The sequence below is a fragment of the Ixodes scapularis genome, unplaced genomic scaffold (genome assembly GCF_016920785.2).
Source record: "Ixodes scapularis isolate PalLabHiFi unplaced genomic scaffold, ASM1692078v2 PGA_scaffold6__148_contigs__length_123643588, whole genome shotgun sequence".
In the NCBI taxonomy this organism is placed as follows: domain Eukaryota; kingdom Metazoa; phylum Arthropoda; class Arachnida; order Ixodida; family Ixodidae; genus Ixodes; species Ixodes scapularis.
The window spans coordinates 93,548,760-93,566,287 of NW_024609881.1; the positions used below are offsets into that span (position 1 = coordinate 93,548,760).

The window sequence follows — 17,528 nt, forward strand, 5'->3', positions numbered from 1 at the left end:
CCCCCCCTTCAGTGTTTTCCCCGCCGTATTCAACGGGGAAGTTGAATTGCTGTAGAGGTTACATGACACCATCATGACGTCAATTTCAATGCCAAATTTAGCGGGGAAACCAGACTGTACAACGCTCTCGGCGCGTCGCTCCATCATGATGCTCCTTCATGACAATTTTCTAGCAGAAAACGACCCATAAACCATATTCGGCGTCAGAGGAAACAAAAGGGACACAGTGAGATGCAAGCGAAGACGAAGAGGGGAGTACCGGTATCCGGACGCAGCGGTCGACCAGGCCGTACTCGACGCACCGCTCCCAGCTCTTGGTCAGTCTCTCGGGACACTCTGGGTATTCGGGGTCCCAGAGGCACAGGTGCTCCGCCATCCGCTCGTCGTACACCAGGCCCGTCCCCCGGGGCGGAGGCCCGGCGCTGGGTCGGGGCGACCGACGGGGAGAGTCTGCCTCCTGGAGTGGTGCGACACCGACCGACGGTTTAAGTTAAGGTGCCCAGATCGCGCCTTTAACCAGCACGTTTAGCATCCCGTACACCGCCCGTGTGTCGATTAAAAGTTTTAACCCGATTAATCCCCACTCTTTAATCAATTAATAAATTGATTAATTGGTCTTGTTCATTTCCATGCACAATACTTTTTTTAAAAAATAATTTATTGTTTTTGTTGGCTGCGTGATAAACGACCCAATATACAATTTTGATTATGAATCAACCTCAACGTATAGTTAAGAACAGCGCAAAGACAGCCACAATCACAGGTTGTGGCTGTCTTTGCGCCACAACCTGCGACTGTACACAATAGTCTCTGCTGCGCTGAACGGACACTCGAATGCGCTGAAGTGGCCGGCGCACACGTGTAACAATTCCACTTGTCAGGAGTTACAAAATCTCGTCCTTACAGTTTACTTTAGGCCAAATTTTATACTAAAGTTTGCCCTTCGTACAGGTGCGCTCGTCCACGTCTGCATGGTGAAAGCATGCAATTTTTGCTGTTTTTTGGTTCATCAAGAAATGTTTACCAATTAATTGGTTAAAAATAATTAATCGCGATTAAAGCATTAATTGAACGCAAGTGAGCAAAGAGTAACATCACGTTTCGCTTTGTCGGCACTCCGATCACATGTTTCGAGTTACATCGGGCACACTAGTTGGGTCAGTTCACGGTACTACTAGCAACCCAAGTCAGTCAAAATGTGAGGCGAAGTCCTAATGAAAGTATGAAACAGAGGCGTAAATAGGAGATGTGTAGTCTGTTGCAAGCTAAGAGTAGCGCCGGTCAAATTCTTCCCGCAAAGCCCTCCACTCTTTACACTTTAGCAGTGTGAACGCTGGAGGGGAGGGGGCGAGGAGAGAGGAGGAAACAACCAATCACGGTGGGCACAGCTTTGTGGGTGGGGTTTGTACATTTAATTCTAAACCTGCAAAGGACGATGGTTTCAGAGACGGCATCAAAATGGCGTAGTCACACGTAAACCTGAACAGAGGTATTCGACACCGTCCTAACAAGGATGCCAAGTTTGGTTCCCAGGTTTCATGCAGCACATTGCAATGTTCTCCCTTGGTTTCTGCATTTTGCTGCTTTTTCTACACCAATTTTTTTTTTTTTTTAGTTTGTGACATGTACGTAATAAACAACGCAAGTACAGCACCATGTTACGCTTTGCCGATCCCAATTCATCGCGCGTTTCCCTGGCTTTGTCAAGTTCACAACAACCGCAAAAGTCATCCCAAGTTAGTTACCAAACTCCAACCAACGCAAAGGCAGATTGCAAGATCAGTCGACCAGCGGGAAAAATCAAACAAACCGTCATTTCGGGAACGAAGAAGTCTTCAGTCTCCGTCACTAGAAGCCATCTTCCTGAAACAAGTGAAAAGCAGTTAGCTGCGATATACAGCCACAATTTATCGCAACTGTGATAACAGCTAGCCACAATTTATCGCTAGATCTAGCAATCCTTAGCTTACCGCCGAACAGTTATGAATTGAATGTTTGCGACGCAAACCTAAGGAGCGTCTAATGTGATATTATGTTGTATTTATGACACACGGAATACGCAGTGTCTGCGATCCGGCGGTTACTCAAAACAACAGATACGAACTCCCGATAGTAATGCATACAACGCACACCCACAGCGATGTGGGAGTTGAAATGTTTGCAAGGCAGCAAGAAAACAAAGCCAATAGGGTGGCGTTAAATTACTCACTTCACGATGGCATCTCTTGTCCGGCGGCTATGATATGGCAAGCAGAAAGCTTTCGAGAGTTACGGGGTAGTTTTATCGTTTTATTGGACAGCCGACGTAGGAAAACACATGGGTATGGTGTACTAGAAGACTGGGCAGTGTAGCGAGCGCCGGCGGAGGGGGGGCTCTTTCTGCGATGACCGGATCGGTGGCCGCGAGAGGGCGCAACGTGTAGTAGGCGTGCTGCCGGAGTGCGGAGCGCAGGCAGCGGTAGCGCTTGGCTGGCTTGGCGTTCCGCACGAGTTCGATTGTTTCATATTGTTTGGCTAACTCTTTACGGTATTCTTTATTTCTGCTGTTTCACATATTATTTATCGCACTAATTCGTTGCCAAATGCTTTGCCCGAGACGTGCATCTTCGGGCAGGACGCCACAGTACACATCCCGACACTGCTAGCGCGAACAAGACATTGGCGCTTTCTCGGATTTACTTCGAAAGAGTATTAGTGAGGACGAACTTTTATCACCTGCATTAGAGACCCGAATGAGCTTTCTCCCCAGCAATTAGAACTTTGCTGACATACTTTGGTTTCTCATAGAAAAACCGGCGATCGCTTGTTCGCGCTAACAATGTTGCGTTCTGAATAGGCAGGAAATCCATCCCCCAGGAAAACGTTCGGGAAGTCTCTTGAAAGAGACGTCCCAAACGTGTGTAATCCCCTGGATAACGTAGGATAAGCATGCTGATGGCATGATACCTAAAAAAATATGTGCTTCTGTGACCCTATAATTTCGCTGTCACTGTAGTTGTGATCAATGAATTCCGTAGTTGAAGCGCACTACCCTAATGAATTGTTCCAGCGTTTGGGAAAACAAAATGGGGCTTACAAAACGTATTATAACGTCTACTTCCGTAGGCTGCATGGAGGTGCTACTTTCGACTCTCGCAACTACTTCCACGGGCTTTCGAAGGAATTTCCAGCACTAGCCTTTATCGTGTTTGCTGTTACTGCGTAGGGTCTTCAAACAGGACTGTGCGAAGTTAGAAAAATAATAATAAAAATAATTCATTTATTTTTCCAACAAAAAGTTGAAAGGCGACTAAGGAAAAAAGCTGTAAAAACAGCTTGACTGGCCCTTAGCCACCCCAAACAAGCAGTCGCAAAGCAGGCACCAGAGGAATTATACAATGAAACTTTACAAATTCATAAACAAAAATTAAAAATCATTACACAAAAGAAACAGCGAATGTATCCACTCAACCATCTGTGGTAGTAACCACAGTGGATAAATTCTTATTTATCCACTGAACACCAGCTATATATTGATATGTGTGGGCACCAGGGCGCACAGATAAATTTTTAATTATACACTGGGCGCCAGCGCACAGATGAGATTAATGAGGTGCACCCAAGGATTCCGGAGGCGACGGTATTTTCCCAAGAGCTCGGGAGAGGGGGGCTCCCGAGCTCCCCCGTAGTCGGCGCCTGTGGCGTTTTGTACCTCTACATCAGGGGTCTCAAACTCATTCGAGTGTGGGGCCCAGATTGCTCTCCCCCGAAAGGGCAAAAGGCCAACGCAGAACCCCCCCCCCCCCCCCCCCCCCCCCCCCTCTTCGTTGGCTCCCGTTTTTTCGGGGCAATGTTTTGCTATTCTGTAATAAAAATATAAACAAACAGTCAGCGGAGTTGTTTCACGCTGCAAACGTCAACTGTAACAGTAACACCCCAGAGATTTTCTAGAGAAGGAACCTTATGCTTTCCGCTTTTTGTAAGCTCCAACGTTTTGCCATCTTTAGCTTTCATTTGCATATACAACTACTTTGGGACAACTCCTGATGTTATAAGACACCAACGTACTGGCAGTTTTCATTAAATCGAGAACAAGCACACCGTCCTTGGTCCGTCGCATAACTCACTAGGCTCAACGGGCATAAAAAGAATATCTTCATATGGCAGTTCTTTTCTTTCCAAGAGAAAAAATACTTGCATTTTAATTTTTTTTTTTTTTTGTCAGCTAGAAGCCCGAGTTCATAGCTTTATCTTCGGCAGTTGCTTCTGCTAAGCAACAGTTCGTGCAGCCGATGTGCCTCTGTGAGCAAAGATCTCGCACTTGTGGCCTACTAGTGGAAGTGCCGTTCCTGTTAATTTACATGAGAAAAGGCCAAGAAGCAAATATTTAAGCAAAAGAAATACTCCGTCAACACACACACACACACACACACACACACACACACACACACACACACACACACACACACACACACGACAGATTAGTATAAAATGTGTGTACATGTTATATGAGCAGAGGCTGCAGAGCTTTTTCGGTCGAAAATGAATCGAAAGTATAAAACTATATTTAATGGCGCTCGAGGCATGGGAATTGAGGTTCGAATCCGCGGGAGGCTTGCGGGCCGCATCCCAAACAGTCGCGGGCCGCATGCGGCCCGCGGGCCGCGTGTTTGAGACCCCTGCTCTACATTCTTTAACGTGAGGTTATGATCTTGATGAGCTTCGACATCTTCAGGATAAATGACTCAGTATCTTTCGCTGGGCCATTAAGCCCTTCAATTTTCTTGCGGTAAAAAAAAAAAAAAAAAAAAAAAAAGAGGCCTCTTAGCACCTCCTTATTGAAGAGACGGAGTGCTGGGCCAACCCTCATCTTTTTAAAGCTGTTAGGAAAAAAAAAAATAATTTGCTGATGTGAGGCCATAACCTTTAACGTCACATTTTCACAGTCACTCCTCCAAGCCTTTCTGATGCAGTCAGCGTGCACAGGACCCTTCGGTGTGTCCAAACCAGCGCCTATAAAACCGATTTAGCAGATACTTTAGAGTGCAAAAAGTCCGAAAAAAAAAATGTAGAGGACGACTGTCATGACTGCCTGCATTACATGAAGCAGAGTCTCCCTGTCACTCCTTTTAATGTTGCGGGACGACGACTGACGCCGATCGAACTCGAGAGGGGCACGAAAAAGGGAACGGGGTTCTTTGCAGGACCGGTAGCCACTGTTGCAAACCGGCACGGGCCCCGGGAATTGAGGTTAGGGAGGGGGTGTTCGGGGGGCATTGAGAATATAAGAGTCGTTGCGAATTAAAGGGTTGCTTTCGGAAAAACAAGGGGGGAGTACACCCCCGTAGAGGGGTGTAGGGAAATCACTGCCCCGACACAAAACACGTCCCGTCTCTCTTGTCCCGCCGTTCTTCCGTCATTGCACGCGTTGTCTACACCACACTGAACGGCGCCGATCACAATCCATTTCACTCAACCATTAAAAAAGAAAAAACTGCAGCAAAACAAGGCGACGACGCGAACCACGCGATCACAAGCAGTACGACCACACGGCAATCCGAGCGGGAAGGAGCACGCCTGTTACCCGCAGCGCCCCCTGGCATCCTCGCGCGCCGTCATCGCTGCGCTGACCTCCTCCCTCCGTTGCTTCTCGGCGCGGACGACACACTGCCCAGTTCTAGTACACCATAACATGGGCACTGAGCAGGCTCGTTGACCTCATTGAGTGTTCCTTGGGCCCCTGTTGGCGGCCTCCCAAACGCATTTTTAGAAATAATTTTCTGCTGTGTCACAGGTTTGCCCCTAGAGCCTACTAAAAGCTTTAAAAATATTAGTTAGGTCTTAAAAGTATTTTTAATTTAAAAATTAATGAAAGAAGTAAACTTTAGGCACATAGGTTCAATGTTTTATACACGTTTGCAAGTCCGGTCTCAGGGCGCCGCCATCTTCCTCAGTGGGGTGCGCTCTCGGGAGCGGCCATAATCCGATTACGACGCTTTAGCAAGGCTTCGTAATCGGATTATGACTGGTCCAAGCGCACCCCAGACAGGCAAGATGGCAGCGCCCTGAAGCCGGACTTGCAAACGCGTATAGTTCCGGTTTTGTTTTCATTGCATCGAGTTGTCTGGTCATCGCAGCGTTCAGTATCTCCGAGCATCAAAAAACCAGGACCTCAAAGCTGTTTATGAATATTAGCAGAAGATTAACTACTTTCACTACTATTATTATTAAGAAATATAGAAACACAGATACAGAGTATAGTAACTTTTATTCACTATATAATGCAGCAGTACAAAAATATGCGCTCTGCGATCACGTATAAATTATAACCGGCTGTCAAGAAAAGTACTAACACATACATAATGATCTTAGGCATTCTTCTAAATGTGCAAAAATAAACAACCAAAGCAGCACCCACAAATATCGGAATGCCGGCCACAGGGTAAAGCTGCATTTGCGGAACATCCTATAAATTATAAACATATACTCGTCCCTAAGGCACTCTCTGGTCCTAGACTCCCCACGTGCTGACGATAATCAAGTCAAACACCAGTATCAAAAGCTCGCCAGAAGTTCATCCTTGGAATTCAGTAAAATACAATGCAAAAAACGCGAGAAAAGATGAGAGGATCAATCCACAGCACTGTGGTTTGCTCGAGTTCTCGTCTTGTCCGCATCTTTGACACCATTTGCCTTATTATAGTCTACAAACTGACCCAAACGTTAATGTGCATGGATGGCACATTAACGTTTGGCCAATGGCAAGCGGTAAAATACTCAAACCTTCCAAAGAGCAACGAGGTCTACATGCGCCGAGTCACTGCCACAACAAAATGCCAGTTTTGGCTATCCGAGAGTTGAACCGTCAGCAACAGCGCAAATGGCACAAGTTACAAACATCCAGGACACCTAAAAGGCACGAGATTGCACTGATATGAAGCTTATATTTGCTAATATACTAAACTCTCGAAAAAAAATTAAATTCACGATTACGGCTTTTTTTTTTTTTTTTTTCTTTCCTTTAACCAGCACCACACTCTACTACTGTAAAAGAAACACTGGAGTCACGTCTGTCAATCCGACAACCGCAAGATAACGCTATTGGCCTGCTACAAAAGGTAACAAGAATCCGAGGCCAGCCCCAAAAAAAGCTGACAAATGACCACGGCCAAGCGGTTACTTCCTCATGAATAAACAAGACTCCCATGTTTACCTTGCAAGAGTGCCCCGCAGGTTCCTGTGAGCCTAAAAACCTGCCACAGGGGTTTTAGTTGCACACTGATACTAATCTCACTTCGTGACAGTAGTTATGACCGGTGTCAGCTGAAATAACCTAACCTGACCTGACCCCCCCTTCCATCCCAAACATACATTTCGGTATGTAGTTTTTTTTATAATTTTAACAAAGGAAGTGCCAATGTGTGAAGGCCTGTGCTGATTACAGAACAAAAAGACACTGAATTAAGGAAACAAAGGGAGTTCTTTGCGTGATGTGAGTGAATACAGTCAGCAATCGGACACAATCCTCGAGACTCTTTGCAACCTAAATCCTTAATTGTCGGACAACAGATAAAAATTTGGAATTCTCGATCTGATCATGTCACGAACAAAGGACAACGTTAGGGGTCAACAGAGAAGGCACTACAAGTCATCTCACATCGGATCAAACATTTCCATCGAACATGTTTTGACAGATCTGCAGATGCCGAGGCGATTCTTCGACCTCAACGACGCTCGCGGAGTTTCAAAATCTCACTATTCTTCGCTTGGCGTGTCAGCCTCACCTATGCCGACTCCATACTCCCGAGCAACCTTTTGCATCCGAAACAGACGACGGCGTATGGGGCAAGCCGGCCTGCTTGTGGCGTCAAGCTCAAAGCTGGTTGCCCCAGCCCCAGCGTGCGCTGTATTTGCTTACACTGTTACCGAGTTACCCAGGCCCCCCAATTCCCTAAAAAGAGACAACGCCACTTCTTTCCCGTAAACGCTCCCATCAGACAGCACAACCTAATGTTCCAGCAAACAGCGACGGTCGAAGAACTTCTTCCGAAGACTTGGCCAATGACATCACCCAACGTCGGCAGGACGGTTGATAGTGTTGTCGCACACTGCCCCCGACTCTAGCTAAACTTGCAGTTGGAAGACAAAGCAGGTCAAACTTTCCTTCAGACAAGGTCATAGTTAGCGACTTGGACAGCTTATGTAACGCAATTGCTTTAGTCTATCCCGATCAAAAATATTCGCCAGAACTGTTAGTTAAAATAAAAAAATATATAAAAATGCCTCTGCCCAATTTTTTTGGGTAGTGGAACCGATGGGGTCGGCGGTTTGGAGTCGCCTATAATGCGAGGACACGGTAGAGCAAGCTCTCTAGTGGTCAAAACTTGCGGTCATATGTACAACCCGCTAAAAAACCGTTTACATGCATGGATGCGCCAAGTGTTTGTGGCAAATTTCATGGACAAAGTACCACGCCTCCGGCAGCGTCACTTGCTAACGCTGCATCCAATATATTTATAGCCCGCAGTCACTCTCTTGGGCTCAAGGCGTCGTGCCCAGCCAGCAAATTTGCTTTGAATGCTTTAACGTGTTGCATCGATTACAGAGGAAGCCAAACAAATCTCATCCACTCGAAATAAATCTCGAAAATCTGTTTCTCAAGCACCTGCAGTGTAATTTGCCGTGGATAGGTGTGGATAGGTGGTGGATCTGTTACTGGGAAACATTCAAGAAAACTTCTTCGATCAAGTGAGAAAGAAAAATCCCAATTTCTCTACAGATCATTATGAAATTACTTTTTCATATAATGTGAAAAAAAAAAAGGAAAATATTTTTGTGGGTTACTCAAAACATTTATATAACGACAACAAAAAAGAGTGAGGAAAACCTGAACGGTTTTGCCATCATTGGCTGTCTTGTCCAATAAAATGCTCCAATAAGCTACAAAAAACATTCTTTTTTTCTTTTACTTTCGTATCTTTTACTTTATTCGTATCTTTGGACTCAGTTAAGCTTCTACTTTGCTATATTTATGTAACAAAATGCACCACTTAGCCACACTTTTGTGGCAAATTATGGCATTGAACCACGCGAAACCGATTTTTGAGATTCGTATGAAGTGGGCAAGATCTAGCCGGCCCACTTCGTACGCCCGCATGGACGGCCCTCAAAACACCTACTTCAAGCCTGTTCACTTGACCTTCTTGACAAAGATGCCCGTGAAGAACCCGCTCACGATCCGTGGCAGATCCTGGTTCCGATGAATGTGCTTGTGCCCGTAGCCGCCAGATGCCTCAAACTCCGCAAACCGCACCGGCGCGGCGTCCTTCACGCCCTTCCGCGACGCCTCAAACACGTCGAACAGGTTGCGCCCGAGCGCAAACGGCACCATGCCGTCGTCCCTGGCGTGCAGCACCATGACCGGTGTCTGCGGCGCCACCGACGCCACCTGCGACACGCTGTCGAAGTTGGCAGCGGCGTCGTCGCGGATGCTCTCCACGAACACCGGCTCAAAGTATGGAAGGTACCGATGGAAAATAGACAGAGGGTGGAACTGGGCAACCTTGTGCAGTGCGTCAAAGGGTGCCTCTAAAAGGACACCGTCCGGGAGACGGACTTTGGGGGTGGCAGACGGCTTAGAGAGGCGGGATAGGAGGTAGACGGACACACCGGTGCCCAAGGAGTGTCCCCAGACGAGGACCTTCTTCTCCGGCGGGGCTATCTCGCGCACCCAGCGGTAGACGGCCTCGGCGTCGGTGACTATGGACGCAGCGGTGGGCGCGACGGCGGAGGAGTCGCCGTAGCCGCGGTAGTCCACGGCAATCACGTGCGCGTGCAGCTGCTTGGAGAGCACCTGCAAGGATTGGGAGCAAACAGGTTTGGGCCTCTACAACGGGGAGGCAAATGACGGTTCAAGCAACGAAAAGCAATACAGTAGAATGAGGCCAGCTTGTCGAGGAAAACGAGATCTTCAGCATATCAGAACCATAAATGTCTGTGTAGGACTATTACGAGTGCAAGTTTGCTTCACTACATTCATACCTACACTAGTATGTGTTCATAGGGAACAGCGATATAACAAAGATATGCGTATTGTGATATGCAAAGATCAAGTCCACGTAATACCGGCACAGTCGTTTGAAATACTGACAGAGTGAACATATACTTTTTGAAAAAGTGACAAAACTAAAGAGAAGTTCTACTGTGTCGGTCTTCCCGTTGAAATATATTCCGGCAGTGAACTCAACGAACTAAGATTTTATAAATCTTATCTTTTGTTTTTGTGATAATAAAACATTTCGTGCACATTCCTCACTTTGCAATGACAGGAATGAGCAAATAGAAGTCCTACACCACCATACAAGCAAATAGAGCCGTAACAAACGAGCACACCCTTGATAACTTTTGTGCAACTCACTTTGTAAAGACTGACGCGATGTGCGCCGGCCCTCGAACCCCCGTTGCCATGGAGGTACAGCACAACAGGCCGGTCGTCCCGCGCCAGCCAATCACGCACCTCCGTTGCCCCGCCGCATCCCTCGGGCGACGCGCGCACGAGCGAATCGGGCGGCAGGTACCACACCCCCAGACGGACGGAGGGCTCCGATTGGACGTACAGGTTCTGCCCGCACCGCAGTCCATAATACTCGGGGCTGGTCAGGTTCGGGAAAGGAGGAATGTTGACGAAGGTGAGAAACACTGTCTGCCGTCGAATCCATGGGGACGCATAGAAGAGGCCCGGGATGATGACATAGATGACAAGGATAGCCAAGACGAGTAAGCTGAGTAGCCGGGAAAAGAGCCGGCTGGTCTTGGCTTGGTTGCGGGCCGGTTTCAGAGAGTTCTTGGCGGAGCTTGCTGACGAAGAAGAGCCGTCGCCCTTCTTCTCATGGACGGTAGAGTCCGTGGCAGTGCCACGCTGGCGAAGCATCTGTAACATGCGACAATCATTGTGAGGACGGGAGACTGCTAAGAAATGTTTATGTAGGCATGCCATCATACTGCTAGCTAGGTTAAACAGGCCACATAAGTCGGATTCCTAATACTGTAATACAATTGAAGAAGTCTCTTATTTTCGTAGACCCTGTATAGTTCCCAATGATGAAGTACTAGTTTCTATAATGGTTGCATGTTGTCTAATAGCATTAGATCAACTATTACTGGAATCGCCCTGAAACCAGGACAGTGCACAGCATTCCTCAGTCACGCAGCGCGAAGTTGGTGCAACATCAAGGGCAAACTGCGCCATCATGCAACACCTCGCGTTTAGTTTGTTTCTTCTCGCGTACGTCCGTGCGCGGTGCCCGTCTGCCGTGAATTTCTCCTGGCTTATGACTCGTGGATCTTGCAGTCCCACACAAATGAACTGGACATGATGGTTGACGGAGTCAAAAAGCGGGTTACAATTCCACAGGTATATTTTGCCCATTACTGTTGGTTCAAGAGAGAGTACCACCAGATAATACCCGTACCTCAGTTGCCTCGGTGTCATCGAAATGCCTCACAACGCTTTCCATGAAGTTCATAACTTTTGGGCACTCCTTGCCACCGCAGCCATTACCAGTAATTGCCGCGATGGTAAGAAGCTGGTCGTCCTCGGCGTCAGAAAAGCTGGGGAATTCAGCGCACGCCGCTGCGAGATGTGTTCATTTTCACAAGGTCGCCATCTTGATAGACGTCTGCCAACGTTGGTGTCTGCTATTCCCGCCATCTCCTCGATTCCCGCTCCTGGCAGCAATGCCCAATGGGGACGGCACCCCAGTGCGCCGTCGATTTTCTTGGTGAGCGTCAAGGTAACAAAAAGCTGCACCAGGAGGGTGCGCTCCGTTGATCGAGAACGACCGGTGCACACCGGTGCACTTGATCGAAGAAAACGGGGTGCACCTTGGTGCCGCGGTGTGGATGATCGAGGATGCTATAATACGACCTTTTGGTCCCTAATGATGGTGTATAGTCTCTACGGTGAGTGCAAGATCGTCCGCTTTTTTTGCAGGGGTTCTAGTTCGCCATGAGGTCTACCCACTATCCTTCAATCGCAGACAATCAGAGCTCGGAATTCTGATGTCACTACAACCCCAGTAAAAAAAAGCAGACAAACTTGCACTGTGCATTACAGTGCTCTTTAATGATGCTCCATGGTTCCTAATGTTTTTCTAGTCCGTGATATTGATGTGTGGCCCCTAGCTATACTATGGTAGAATGGTCCCTTGCAAGTTTGCATGGCTCCTAATAATGATCCCTGATGAGGTTGCATGGTCTCTATGGGGAGCGGAAGTTTGTCTGATTCTTGTGCAGTGGTTGCACTGACATCAGCTCTGATTTGCTCTGATGGAGATAATGGGTGGACCTCAATGCTAGCTGCCTTGAGAACTATCCACTACCCTCCCAATTGAGCGAATCGGAGCTCGGCATTCTGACGTCATTGCAACCCCTGCACCAGACGCAGACAAACTTGTGTACCGTATACAAAGTTTCCCAAAGTTTGAGAGTTTAAGCAGACTTAACCCTCTGCTATGGTGAGAATTTTTACTAGCCCTATTCTTGCATATGAAGCACTCGCACAAAATAAATAAAAGATCAACCGAATTCATTCAAGTGAAAGGTTACAAGAGATAGAACAGTTTGTGCTGCACCAAATGAGACTAGAGTTTCAGGCCCTTGTTTCATTAAAAAGACATCTGCATTTTGTATGTATGTGTGTGTGTTTTCACAATCACTTTCTTCTGTAATTCGTTCCATATAGAAACAAAAAGTAGAAGATAGACCAATTAATTGCTGCAAAGATTCTCCTTTTCATTGTATTCTTTCTGAAATTATGCTTTCGTAAAATGGGTATTCAAAAATTATATCGTCAACACATTTGTACGATATATACATATATATATAAGCAACGAGTGGATGTGTGTGTGTATATATATATATATATCAGTGTGTCGAACCGAAAAAAATACGGGTTCGGTTACGGTTCAGGTAAATTAATTTTGTTCCGGTTCAGTTCCGGTTCGATTAATTCGATCTGCGAACCGGTTCGCGAACCGGTTTGGGGCGCTGTACCGGTTCGCGAACCGGTTCGGAAATTATAAATGACAAATTGCAACATCAAAATAAATTACAAATAAAACATCTGAAATCAGCACATACGAAACGGGATACATCGTAGTGTAAAGCTCAGGGATTTCTACCAGGAATGGTTTCTTTATGTGCACTCAAAGGTTACCTCACCGACGTTTACACATTCAGACTTCATCTAATTGGGTCCGACGCAGTAGCTGTAAAATCCGCATCCTCCTTACAAACCCACTTACAAGTAGAACCCGCTAACTATCCCGCCAACTCGGCGTGTAAGCAATTGAAGGAACAGTGGGGAGAAAATACAGCTTTCTTTATTTGAACTAGCCTTCGGTAACTCAAATTAGACCCTTAAAGAAGTTTTCATTAAACAAGATACGGAATATGAAAAACACTTCACCGAACGCAACGCCAGAAGGACGTAATAGGATAAATATTAAAATAGAAGAGTTCGCTGTCTCACAAACATGTTAGCTTCAACCGGATGCATTATTATCAAACTCCACAGCCTTTTCTTTTCTCATTCCGATGGAAGCAAGCTTCAAGAACTCTCGCGTTTTAGAAACGTGTTATGAAATGAGCACACAGCAGCATTTAGGATTTACGAGATTGTAGGAAAATGAAATCCCGTGACGCAATTTTTTTTTTTTTGCACAGCCTTCCAATTTTTTTTCTTCCGTGCAAGCCACGACCAGCACAATACTGGTTCCTATGTCAAGATTCATGGATGCAGCGTTTGTCAAGATTCATGGATGCAGCGTTTATATTCCTAAGACTGAGTGGAGAAGAAAAATATGTAAGCGAAGTGTCTGTCAGTTGACGGCACTTAAAAAACAAATGGCATTGATAGCACATTCAATGTCAACAGCGCGTGGTCGAACCGTTTTGACATGAGCCGGTAACTATTATTTTTTTTTTCCGGCTCAGTTCCGGTTTGGGTTCATCGCGATAACAATATAACGGTTCGGGTTCGGGTTCAGTTCCGGAAAAAAATACCGGCTCGGTTCCGGTTTTCGGTTTGGTTCGGTTCCGGTTCGACACCCTGATATATATATATACGCATCCACTCGTTGCTTCACATAATAGTCTACTTGGGAAAGAAAATGTTGACTCACACTACGAGAATTTCAAGGGACTTTTGTTTGGAATTGTAAAATCAATTACGGCTTGTCGGTGCATTGTCCGTTTTTATACTTTTACCGTTGACGGTCGTTTTGAATGTTTTAGCATATATGTTCATGTGACCTCATACTCAGGTCCGAGGCATCTGAAGCAAAATATATACCATAACAGATCTCATAAAGCTAGAGCAAGGAGTCAATTTCCACATAATACAACTAACAAATTATCAATTCATATCTAAAAATAATCTAATCCAACTTCAAACATCGCCATGCACACTTAATCCGAGAGGAATCCCTATGCAATAGACCCTTTCTGGAATTCAGACTTGCAACTTTGATCACTATCACCATCTGAAAAATGGCATGTGCGCTATACTAATGGCGGCCTTCTGTTTAGTGATGAAAGAAGTTGAAGATGCTCCTAAGCAGATGATTCGATGCCTATACATTCAAGATGTTAGCGCGACATGAAGCAGGAATCGGATGCAAAAGCTGCGCAAGGGTTCATTTCTAACTCGGGCCCAGACAATCTGTTAGTAGCACACACTCAACTTCAAATTAAGCCCCTTGATGATTAGAAATTCATCAAGGCGTTTATGTGCACTGGCGCTTCGTTCTGACTGGTTGCATCTTTTTCGCCATCGACACTGAAAGGGATTTAAAAAGAACTGGTCAGTGATGCGCGCATTCTCATGTACCGTTGACTTGCGAAAGTGACGGTGCCCCATACAGTACTGCAGACCACAGGTTTATCGCCGCCATTAGTATGGTAACAGTTAAACTGCCATTTGAGTCACCAGATGGCACTGAACTCCGGAAAGGATCTATTGTCTAGAGATCTGTAGCAACAGACACTGACAACATGATCGATATATCACACCAAGTGAATAAGCACACCTGTTGCATGTCCACATCATTGTGCACCTGTGTTTATAAAAACAAGTAAACTCTTGACAAAAAAAAAAAAAGATATAAAAAAAAAAAAAAAAAATCCAAGTTTCAGCTGCGTCGCGCGTGACCTTAAATGGACGAGTACGAAGAACTACGGTCGAAATCCACAACTTTTCAGATGCAGCGCTATCGTGACGCCTGTTGCACCAATATATAGTGCAGAGTGCGCTAAAAATATATAAAATAAATAATAATTAAGCAGCATAGCCATTCTTTACTAATTACGTAATCGATTTCTTTTCGTTCTGACGTTGGCATTCTTTGGTTAAATTCAGCCCTTGTGCTACTAAAACTGACCCATTAATTCAATGTAAAAAAATAGTTCCGTCTATTTCCTTCCTTCTCCGTGCAAAAAAAAAAAAAAAAAAAGAAATGGCACGAGCGCGAGCAATTTTTAAAGAAGCGCTCGCAAGTACAAGCTCAAATTTAAACGTTGATCACGTTGGCATATCCTTTTTTTTTTATCAATCACCACGTGGGATATATGACGTTAAGTATATCTGCTTACAACAGTTAAAAGCGGCAATCTTCGCTAAACTGCACAAAACAAGCACAAAAAAGAAGAGATCGATGCGATAATCATTTTCCGTGTAGTTCCTCGTGCCGATGACGCAACGACATCACGGTCGCTCCGTGTTTGTCTTGTACGACGTATCGAGTAATTAATAACCCAGCAACATCCGAACCATCCGAACGACGAAGCTTCAAGACCCTGGCCACCCCTCGAGATGGTTGTTTGTGCACTTCGGTCAGATGTGGCAGGTCGGATGTCAATGACATTTGGCCATGAGCAGTACAGGTTTCAAGGTAGGCCGTGTGACTGTCGACGTAGATTTTTGTTTGTTTGTTTTCGCTTCAGGTTAACGGTGCGGTGTTACAACAGTTTGCGAAATACTCACCGTGTTCGTGCCTTGGTCGAAATGTGCGACCAACGAGGAAAGAAAAACGAGAAACAAAGATTTGCCGAAAGCGCAGCTGCAACGTGACTTCTTCGGATACGCCTCCAAAGCAGACAACTTCCCGTTTGCGTTTAGCGTTTGGAGCGCCTTGAAGCCGCGGTGTAGCCGTTTACAGAACTTGCCACATCGAAAAATTGTTTTGTTTCTGAAATTCCCATTTAATACAATATTTTGTTTCCGTAAACACAAATGTATTCACCTTTATAATTTAATTAAAGTGATAAGTTGTATAAGAAATAAATTTAATATTTAAAACGTGAGCTCCCCAAAATCAATGATCATTGTCGATTTTGTCATGATTGTTTGTGACAAGGTTTAACGATTTCGACAATTTTACACACTGTCGCTGCAGCGCCAGTGAAGCCACCAGGCGGCCATCTTGCATGTGGCAAAATTGTGTTTCTGCTAGCTTTGCAGAGGCTGGCGGCAGCATGCTGAGGCCATGTTTTCTACTCGTTCGTCATCACTCATTGAAGAAGTTTTTTAAAACCCTCTGCAAGCGTCAAAAATTGCCATTGAGAACAGAGGGAAAATTTTACAAAGCGGAGTGCTGCAGGAAAAAGGCACCACGCGTCGAAAGCAAGTTTTGCCGGCCTCACGGCGTGATCAAAGCTTCCTTGGCACGCCGAAGTGCTTCGTCTCTCTGCCTTTGCAGGCGTAGATACCAATCAAGAATCGATGCCGTGTGGATGTGCTTTGCAAGTATGAACACATCAACTCCTCGAACACATCAACGAGGTTTGGATAGAGGGAACCATCCCCCCCGAATGGAAGAAAGTCAATGTCACTGTCATTTCCAAACCCGGCAAGCCACCCACAACAGTCACAATCTGTCTTATATCTACAACTTTTTGCCTTGGCAAGTGTATGGAAAAGATGGCTCCACATTGCCTCAACTGGCACCTTGAACACCACAAACACCTTGCTCATATGATGGTGGGCTTTCGTTCTCACGTGAGCACCCAGGACGTGGCACACGGGATGCAAGACGTCTACGCCATTCCAAGCACGGCACAACTGCGCACCATAGCTGGAATTGATATCAAGGCCTTTTATTACAATACCCTCAGGGCCAAAAGGCATTACAGAGGGGGTGGGGCAACCAAAAAATGAAAAAAAAAAAAAAAAGGGTACAAAAAGAGAGCAAACACAGCCGAGAATAAACATCAACAGCTCGAAACACAGCACTCTGGTCAAAAAATAAACAAAAGGACAATCACGACAAAAGGTGAGCAGATAAGGTTTTTTTAAATAAATCAATTGAAGGTATATTAACAAACGAAGCGGGAAGGTGGTTCCACTCAAGAGATGTTTTTGGAATAAACGCGTTCAAAAAGGCTGATGTGTTACAATGAGGGACACCAACTTTGAATGGATGATCAAAACGCGGAGAAATGAATGGGGGCTCAAGGAATAGTTTATCTTTCAATGACGTGTTAGAATGATA

General features: G+C 45.7%; 2 protein-coding genes across 3 annotated transcripts in view; both read right to left on the reverse strand.

Annotated features, from left to right (window-relative positions):
• Positions 1-2,317, reverse strand: part of LOC115309319 (histone deacetylase 6) — a 59,463-nt gene extending 57,146 nt beyond the window's left edge. Inside the window, exons 1-3 of one of the 2 annotated variants that reach the window (XM_029967540.2) lie at positions 2,210-2,317; positions 1,811-1,859; positions 260-457 (exon numbers count right to left, since the gene is read on the reverse strand). In XM_029967540.2, the coding sequence (XP_029823400.2) occupies positions 260-457; positions 1,811-1,816 (204 nt within the window). In that variant the 5' untranslated portion in view covers positions 1,817-1,859; positions 2,210-2,317. Of the gene's footprint in view, positions 1-259; positions 458-1,810; positions 1,864-2,209 lie in introns of both variants that reach the window. The other variant, XM_029967539.2, reaches the window with a different exon arrangement.
• Positions 2,318-6,228: 3,911 nt separating this feature from the next.
• LOC8041768 (lysophosphatidylserine lipase ABHD12) lies at positions 6,229-16,176 on the reverse strand. The gene is made up of 3 exons (XM_029967537.3): positions 16,022-16,176; positions 10,397-10,909; positions 6,229-9,832 (listed from the first exon to the last, which is right to left on the reverse strand). The coding sequence occupies exons 2-3, from the start codon at positions 10,907-10,909 to the stop codon at positions 9,170-9,172; spliced, it is 1,176 nt and encodes a 391-aa protein (XP_029823397.2). The 5' UTR covers positions 16,022-16,176; the 3' UTR covers positions 6,229-9,169.
• Positions 16,177-17,528: the final 1,352 nt, after the last annotated feature.